The sequence below is a fragment of the Triplophysa rosa genome, linkage group LG8, assembly GCF_024868665.1.
Source record: "Triplophysa rosa linkage group LG8, Trosa_1v2, whole genome shotgun sequence".
Classification (NCBI taxonomy): Eukaryota; Metazoa; Chordata; class Actinopteri; order Cypriniformes; family Nemacheilidae; genus Triplophysa; species Triplophysa rosa.
This window is the reverse complement of record NC_079897.1, coordinates 1,169,353-1,179,117: the sequence shown is the minus strand read 5'-3', so window position 1 is coordinate 1,179,117 and position 9,765 is coordinate 1,169,353. Positions and strand designations below refer to the sequence as shown.

Sequence of the window (9,765 nt, the reverse complement as noted above, 5' to 3'; positions counted from 1 at the left end):
TGTTGGTTAGTTGGGTAGCGGCTTCAGTGGATTTTTCCCTACAAAAGTTTCCTCACTTTTCTTTTTCTCCCCAGACGTCAGCGCTATTGATCGTATCCTCAGAAGAGAAGCGGCGCGTGTCTCGCTCTCACAATAAAAACCGAAAACAAATCATCTTGTGAATTAGTTCCGCACTTTCACCAAATGAATCCTGCAGGGAGAAGAACAGCGCGGTGAAGTCGGAACTGTTCATTTCTGAGCTCACTCGGGCTTCGCTCTCCATTCGCCTTTCTGTATGTTTTTTGTTTCGGTTCACTTCACTTACAGCCGGTCTGAGACCCGCAGCGGAGACGGGATCATCTGCCTTTAAAGTCCCCTTGAACTGGAAGTTGCGGTCGTTTTTACTTCCTTATTTTGACGCATTTCCGAGTGAAATGGAATTTCTAATGAGAAAATAGTGGGCGTGGCTTTTGTCTTTCTCTGCGATTTGATTGGATGTATAAAAACAGCCGTTGCATTTTGAAGTGGAACTGGCAGCAAGCTGACAGTAGAAGGGGAGGAGTTAACGTATGCTCCGCCCAACACAGCAAAACTTTTTGCAGTGAAGCCGTCTAACATACGTCATTTGAGATGAATAGTCAATACAGGAAGGAAGTGCATTTTCAGATTTTAACTAAAGATTAAGAATTTTAAAAAGAGAATGACCCACATTGATAAACTATTTACAATATACACTGCAAGATTTCATGAAAAATTGGCATTGTCATTTTTAATTTCACTGGGACTTTAACAACAAATGAAATTTTCATAATATTAACTCCAAACAAAGCCTGAAATACTTCAGATGTAATACTGAACATCCCTTTATGAGAATAAGCGGTACATCTTTATTTTTAATAACAGAATACTCTTATCAAATATAAAGTTCGGCATTTTTCTTTTATATCTAACCGTGTGAAATGCAGCCATTTAAACACGAGCCTGTCTTTTATGGTCCGTTCTTTCTTCCTCATTACTAAAAGAATCATTTATTGAATCGTGAGCAGAATTGTTCCCGTCGTCGTTAGCGTTCGGCGTTCAGGTGTGGAACGAGGTGAAAGCTTTTAACACGTCTCCTTTCAACACATCCTCACTCCCGACTTGTCACATATTTACGCTCGGTCAGCGTCTTTCGGCGTCACTTTTGAACGCGCAGGGTACCCCTTTGGCGTCGTTTTTCGACGTGACGGGCACTCGAATTTTACCGTCATTGTGAAAATGTATATTAGATATAATTTGCAATGATGATGTTTCGGGGTTTAATTTAAGTTTAATGGCCAGGATAATTGCGTTTACATGACGCTATTCAGACAGTTTCACAGTTTGAGCAAGTAATGTAACAATAGTATTTATCGTAATATAAAACACATAATACAAGCTGTCACAATGTCGTTCAAAAATACAGATATTCCAAGGGTACCAACGCGAAACGATCGATTTGTATTAGGAACAGATGCGAAAGCGATCACCGTCCGCCGTCAATCTCAAATCCAGTGAAGAACGACGTTCAAATATTGCCGCCAGAGGAAGTTACGTCAGCTTCGATGCCATTGGCTCTCCCGTGTCTCGTGTCCGATCGCGTCATTTCGTTGGCTTTGAACGTGAAACGGTATTGGCTCCCGCAACCGACTGTATCAAGCTGTTCCGGTTTATCTTTTGAATGGGAGCCGAGTTCATGTATTCACGGACACGCACGGCATCTTCATGTAAAGTTATCGTACGACTTTGGTGCAAAAAGGTCTTCGAAACGAGTTGTTTGTTATATTTTATATGGCTGAGAAGTGGTTAGGGTTAGGGTGGGGTTAGGTGCTACAAAATATTAAAACCATAAATAATTATGAAATGCTAAGAATTGCACGCATCTCGATCTGGAGCATTTAGCAAACAGCAACGCAGTTCCCTGTTCGTCGAAAACGACGCCGAGGGGCGCTGACCGAGCGTAAATATGTGACGAGTCGGGAGAGAGAACGGGTTGCTCCGTTAAACAACACTCTGCTTTTTCCAGTAAATAACAACAACATTGGCATCTTTCTGTGGTTGGCTGCTTTGTTGGTACCATCCAGCCACGCGGTTACCTGCTGGCGGCGGATGTGGTTGCCATGGCAGCAGCGTGGCGTGGGTGGCGGTGCTCACGTCGCCTGGTTTGCTCTCTGTTGCAGTGGCACCAGTTGGGGTTGGGGATGGGCGTCGGCCGGGAGCAGCATCCTGGCGGAGTTCGGCACGCTGCACCTGGAGTTTCTTCACCTGTCTGAACTCTCTGGAAACCCCACGTTTACAGAGAAGGTACGAGATTTCTTCCTGACGGTGTTGAGTTTAACAGAATACAGGTCTTGAATGATTTTGCTTGTGGTTCTTTTATTAGGTGATGAACATTCGAAAGCTGTTGAACAAAATCGAGAAGCCTCGCGGACTGTATCCCAACTTCTTGAGTCCCGTCAGTGGAAACTGGGTTCAGCGTAAGTCTTTTCAGACATCCTTCAGCTCACCCGCAACAAATCTAAAAACATTTTAAGCATCGTGGTAAAATGTGTTCAACAGTGCTGGGAGTGCAATGCTGATATTTGTGTCTGAATAAACAATCAAATTGGCCCCATATTTAATACAAACACCTGCGGTGGATTTGGGACGTGTACAGATGTTCCAGTTCTGCGTAAATCCGGCATTCACAGATGCACAAATGCACATGTTTAAAAGCAAATCATTCAAAGTATTTGTAATATTCTCATTTATTTGGATGATCATAAGAATCAATCGTTTTTATATGAATCGTGAGCAGTGTTCACTGTGTTCGATGTGACATCAAATATTTGATTTTCTTTTAAACAGGCACTAGATTCGCTTTCGCTTTTCAGTTTTGAAATGACTGTCCAGTCAAACTCGTTCCATTTTTCTTATAATGTTGTATTAAAATGATGTAGGCTCAGTTTGAATTTTCCTTGAAATGTCAGGCATGTTAAGAGTTTTAGAGTTTGAAATGGTTGGTTATATTCACTGTACTGTTAATGTTGTTGTTTTCTTCGTTCATCGCTGGCATGAATGACAGACTCGCAAGAGCATCTTTTGAGTTTCCGGATGCAATTACTCTGACGTCCGTGACATCAGTTGAGCCGGCGCGGCTCTTCTGTCTGACTCCAGCCAGAAGTTATTAAAATGATAATAAATCCCATTACCTTTCAGAAATTGAATCTTTCAGAATCACCTACAAAACGGCAGAAACATTCTCTTTTTCTTCAAAGGGCTGAATTAAATCTGCAATTGCAGCTCTAATTGGTGTTGCATGACTATAGCTAGTGAGCTGGAGAGAGAGAGAGAGAGAGATTGTGTCTTTTCCACAACTGACTCGTTTTGATTTGCATGACAATCAAGTGTGGGTCGGATCTATTATGTTTTTTTGATAATATAGCTTATTTAGTCTTAATCGTCAGTGAAGCAAACCCAACTGCACCTGTGCATATAAATGAACTGTTTACTTCTCATGCTGCTTTAAAAATGACATCACCTGTCAACATTTATGTGTTTTTAAGTTAGAATGAACCAGCTTTGATCAATTGATTCCAAAAATATTATGAAATATTCAGAAAAAATAAGAGACCATTTCAAAATTATTTTTCAGTTTTTCTGAATTTACTATTTCTATGTATGTGTTTAGGTTAAATGATCATTTTTGTTTTACTCTGTGAACTACTAACAATATTTCTACCAAATTTCAAATAAAAATGTTGTTTCAAAGAAACTGAAAACTGGAGAAACAGGTGGAAACAACAGAAAAGATGCTCTGTGTGTTTTCAGACCTCAAATACTGCAAAGAAAACCCTCCACGTGTCTTTAGAAAAGGTTTAAACATTCGTTGTTTTTATAACCAGGATTTTGAGCTCAGTTTTCATGTGTCTTGTCTCTCAGTCTTTCACATTGCCGTTGGATGACTTCATGTCAGTCCTGAGCTTTGATTTTGTTGAAATTCAAGAAACACTGGACTCAAATGACCACAATGCATCTAGAAATTATGATTAACTGAACATTCATTTTTTTCTGCAGCTGTATATTATGTCTTGTTTTATTTTGGATGAGGACAAGATTTACATTTACATTTTACATTTATGCATTTGGCAGACGCTTTTATCCAAAGCGACTTATGTTGCATAATACTTTTTTTGAATGTGCAATCCCTGGGATCGAGATTTTAAGATTTTAAGATTCTGTATGAGCACATAAGATTTAATGTGCTGATACAGAAATATGCAGATCATTCGCAAACGCAATTATTATTTAAACTTTTTTATTATGCTACCACCAAGAGTGCATCATTTAATTCAAATGTGTAGAACATTTTTTATTGATATATATTATTTACGGCTATCATTTATATAGCGCTTCTTTGTGGCATTTGTTCAAAGCAGCTTTACAAAAAATTGAGAAATCACAGAAAGCGTGTTAAATGTATAGCATACATATACTGTAGAATAGAATACATGGCATTATTGCAATTGTTTTGTCCTCATAAAATGATTGTCATCTACACGAGCCGTGTATTCTTTTTTTCTGAGACATTTGATCAATATGGTAGATAAAAGGTGTCAAATCAAAGCAGACATGCCTTTCCAGCTTACTCTTAAACAGAAGAGACAAGTGCACATGAACGGGACATGTTTAACACATTCTACCGTGTTGTTGTTTCTTTGTTTTTTGGGGTGAACGTGTGTTTAAATGTGTTATGGTTATATTGACCAGTATCACGTGGTGATTTCTTCTCTCTCTCTCACTCGCACAGATCATGTTTCTATCGGAGGTCTCGGCGACAGTTTCTATGAGTACCTCATTAAATCTTACTTGATGTCAGATAAGACGGATGAAGAAGCGAAGAGGATGTACTACAGCGCTATGGAGGTACTTTTATTAATGACTCCAGGGTTCGTTTTTAAAACAATTACTCTCGGATGCTGATCGGTCAGTGCAGGAGGATACGCGACGTCCAGTATATGCTTTACGCTCTGTCCGTCTGACTTTAGTGTGATGAGAGACGAACACATTCAGATTAAAAATAATATGGATTTTGGTTTACGTAGAGCCAATTATCTACTGTACATTGATTCAATTATTGAAGCAGTGATCCTTGACTTAGTTTTGCCTAGAAGAAGAATTTAAAAGAAGATATTTTGAGAAATGTCTCAGTGGTTTTGTGCCCATGCAGTGGAAGTCAAAGGGGTTCAGTGTCGACATTCTTCAAAATATCTTCTTTTGTGTTCTACAAAAGAAAGAAACCCACACAGGTTTGAATAAACGAGGATAGAATGTTCGTTTCTCTTTCAGGCCATCGAGACTAACCTGGTGCAGAAGTCTCAGGGTGGGTTAACTTACGTGGCCGAGTGGAGGGGCGGCATCCTGGATCATAAGATGGGTCATCTGGCCTGTTTCTCCGGCGGGATGATCGGCATCGGTGCTGATGACGCGTCTCAGGAGAACAGACAACATTACCTGAACCTGGCAGCTGAGATCACACACACCTGTCACGAGTCCTACAGCCGCACAGGTGCGCACACTCACAGAGGAAAATCTTATCCCGTTCCCGCCTCCTTCCTTCCTATTCTTGGAATGTAATACATTCGGCGAACATTAAATCAAACTTTTAATCAAATAAACCAACCACAAAACGAAAGTAAAGGGCCGACAGCTAGCTCACGGTCAACTGCCGGCCACACAAACATAAATAAAACTTAACACAATGTCCAGGCCTGGTCCTCTCTCGTCCTTCACTCCTGTCGCGCGTCCTTTTCTGCTTCCGATCTCCTCCGTGAGAGATGCGAGACCGGTGCAACGATCAGCTGACACTCATTACCACTCAAGTAAGAAAGAGATGGTTCTTCAAAGCAACTTTATTTGAAAGAGCATTTTGTTTTGAGCACGTTTTCGAATTCTTTAAATGTAAGATGGCTCAAAGCTGTGTTGAGGTTTTGATGTGATTATAATACAGGCCGCTGTGCGCCGATACTCGGTTTTATGAAACAGATTTGGAAAAGCGCTTTGCCGTGTAAGTATTTCCGTATCAATGCTGACAATAACCGTTTCTCTATCGGTGCTCTTCTATCCCGACGAGTTCAGCATCCTCCGCTATATAATGACAAAACCACACGTTAATACAACACAATCACCTCAGATAGGGTTCCAGACTGAAGTGGTGCAAAAGAGACGCAGGGTTCAGACAAAACAAAGCGAAATCAGCGTGCAAATGCCACTGTTTATTCAGAGTAAAGAGTTCTCTCCGAATTGTAATTTTAGATTTACGGGGTGTAATGGGATGCGTTTGTTTTGCTGTTTTATATTCTGCTCTGAAAGCATTCTGTTTTTATAAAAGACCCGCACTTGTGTACGTACAAACTACACACACATAAATATTGATATTTTATCTGCAACAAGTTTTTTCCCCTTGCAAGAGCAATGCAAATCTCATAGCATGTGTGTTTAGAAGTTACAGAACTTTCTTTCTTCAGCTTTTCTGTCTCTCTAGGAGTCCATGAATAAATATTTGGTAACACTTTACATTAAGGTACCCTTTATGAAGCATTTATAAATGTGTTTATTAATGATTAATAAGTCATTTACAAGTGCATTATAAAGCAGTTATAACTGCATGAATAAAACGGGGGATTCTAACCAAATAGTGAGCAGGTATAAGAAAACCAACATAACACCCTACAGTGTCCAGTCTGACAGCAAACAACATCAAGATAATAAAGAATCTGCTTTCGAGTCAAATAAATAATGAATAAATACATGTATTAAGCATTTATAACATGTGAGTTAAAAATGGCTGACTAATTGGCAGGTATTCTTTTTGTTCATGCAGTTATAACTGCTTCGTAATGCATTTGTAAATGCTTTATAAAGGGTACCTTAATGTTACCAAATAAGTTGATCTCCTATTTCAGTTTAACGGTTGTGAATGCTTTCCATCTCACTCTTGGCCTTTATCATTTTTGTTTATAATCTTTTTTTATTTGTGCAGGTCTTGTGTTGTAGTCTTGTGTTGAAGACTTTCGGAAAGCTTCGTGGTTTATTTCTTACAGTTTGACCTTATTACATCATACTTTAAATGTGCGTTTCAGAGATAAGAGCTTTTTTATTCTCTCATAGACCTCAATACAGCGGCAATTCCTTTTTATCAGTATTTTTCTAAATGTTCTTAAACAGCCCACTCAGCAAGATAAATTTACTCTAAAATTACTTAATTAAAGTAAATGTTGATATTAGTGAATACATTTTGAATGGGCTTTTTTTCATATTTAACATTTTCACATTCAATGAAGCTGGTGAGCAGAATTCTTAATGTGAAGTGATGCCACAGTCTGTGGTGACGTCCAATGAAAGTGAGGAGTGAAGGTCACATGATCTCATAATGCAAACACCTGCCAGTAGCCAACAGTACTGATGTATGGTATGAAAGCAGAGAACATGCGTTGGGTTTAAAGACACCGTATGGATTTCACGTTGAAATGTGTTTCTGTGTCATTAGCCACTAAACTGGGACCGGAAGCGTTTCGCTTTGATGGAGGAGCCGAAGCGGTAGCCACACGACTGAGTGACCGCTACTACATCCTGAGGCCGGAGGTCATCGAGAGCTACATGTACATGTGGCGTTTGACCCATGACCCTAAATACAGAGAGTGGGGCTGGGAGGCAGTGGAGGTGCTGAGAAAAACACTGCAGATCATACCTCACAAAACATGCTGAAAGTAGTTCATTTTACTACAAGAAGATCTTTTGTGTCAGACAGACAGTAATGTAAGACAGTAGTGCTGGGGTTATTATCGCGTTAACACATTCATTCATTAATGCCTACATTTATTTTATCGTGCCTTAACGCAGATTTTTTAAGTATTATTTTATTTCGAAAGTCCGTTGCTCACTGGCTCTGAAACGTACAGACAAATCATGGGTCACAGAAGGGGTGGGATGTTGACCGTTACTGGCTTGGGATGGGCGTCACCACGCGTCTCAACCAATGAGAGCATTTGGGGCTAAGACTGCTGAAGCGCGCACATGAACCCAGATGAAATCAGAACTCTCACATGGACATTTCGTTTTAAATCTCCCCCAGACGGCGGAGTTGATAGAAAAATTCACTCCATTTCGTCTCCCCTCCTTCAGCCATGCGCTTATGTGTCAGTGCCCTCGCCCCACGAGTGTAAGAGGCTTATTGCTATTGATGATAAAGCGGAAGGAAATCAACAGCCTGCCGAATACAATTTCCCTGTCTAAGGTACAAAACAGCAACCATAACGAACTCTGTTGCGTTTATTGTATGCAGTGTGAGGCTAATGCAGAAAACATGTTTAATCATGCGCGCCTAGAGAGTCAGAGCGCAGACTACTAAACGGAGTTCTCTTTCACGTCTTCTTACTCTGAAATGGACAAATAAACACAAAATTACATCTATATTCCCATATTAGCAAGGGTCCATGTGAAAGTAGTCCGTTTTATGAACATTAACAGCTGGTAAACAAAACAGATGCGTCACAGTTTTAGATCCTTATATCTGTATAGAGCGCTCTTAAAGGGGCAGCAGCATAATAAAGATCTCTGTTTATAATGTTCATCAAACAATAAAGGACGGGCCCAAAACACTCACTCATATTAAAGGAATTGTTAAGATAAAGAAAAAAGTAGCATACAATAATTTTGTTGTTTAAAATGTGCTTTAAATACACTTTGTGTTGAAAGAGAGTTTATGTACGAGCAATAAAATCAATCATTATAATTTGTTTTTCTATATCAAACTAGACAGAACGTTAATGCCCTGGCAGTGGCAGATAGCTTTGGTTTTATATTTAATTTGATTACATTAATGTTTAAGTTGAGATTCACAAGAAATATTTGAAGTTAAAATTGTTAACTGCTACTATGTAAAGGAAATACTGTTGTAAAAAAAGCACGTTATTTGTTTAAAGTGTTTGCAAAGCAAATCTTATTGCGCTTTTGTTCATATACACTTGCAGAAAATTACCAGTACATTTTCCTTTATTTTACGGACAATTCCGTTAATGCTAAAATGTAATTTAATGCAGTGCGAAGTGTAAAATACAGGTAAAACAACTGTAAAAATTAATACAGAAAATTAATACAGTATATTGTGCCCTATTTTTACGGATTCTTTTTAGAGTGTAGCAGTACACTACTTTTGAATTCATTGTTGAATTTTACGCTTAACAATGTGATTAATCACGATTAATCACTGAAAAGTCATGCGATTAATGCGATTAATTTTTTATCGTTTCCCAGCACTGTTTGATAGATAGACAGATACAGATGTGTTAGACAGACAGTTGTGTTACGTAGATAAGACAGATGTGTTAGACAAATGGACATGTTAGACAGACAGAGAGTTGTGTTAGACAGGTGGATGTGTGCAGGTTTAGGTCATTGAATCACTCTGGTAAACGAATGTTTAGTTTTAGTTGTGTGATATTATTATGATATGTGTTGCGTTTCATCTAGTTATCAGTCATTAATTTCTCCTGACATTACTGAAGTCAGCTCTCAGTACAGGTTTGAAATAACATCAGGAGCAGTAGTTGTGTTGTGTTGTTTAAGCGTTTCTCTTGTGTTGTCAGGCGTTAGAGAAGCACTGTCGGGTTGAAGCAGGATTCTCAGGAATCAGAGATGTGTACTCCACCACAGTCAGTCATGACAACATGCAGCAAAGCTTCTTTCTCTCCGAGACCCTCAAGTAAGAGAAACCCCACGCTCATGAAA

At 39.2% G+C, this 9,765-nt stretch overlaps 1 protein-coding gene across 1 annotated transcript in view; it reads left to right on the top strand.

Annotated features, from left to right (window-relative positions):
* Window positions 1-9,765, top strand: part of LOC130557580 (mannosyl-oligosaccharide 1,2-alpha-mannosidase IA) — a 150,960-nt gene that overhangs the window by 139,042 nt on the left and 2,153 nt on the right. The window contains exon 11 of the mRNA XM_057339462.1: window positions 9,624-9,739. Coding sequence (XP_057195445.1) covers window positions 9,624-9,739 — 116 coding nt within the window. The remainder of the gene's footprint in view (window positions 1-9,623; window positions 9,740-9,765) is intronic.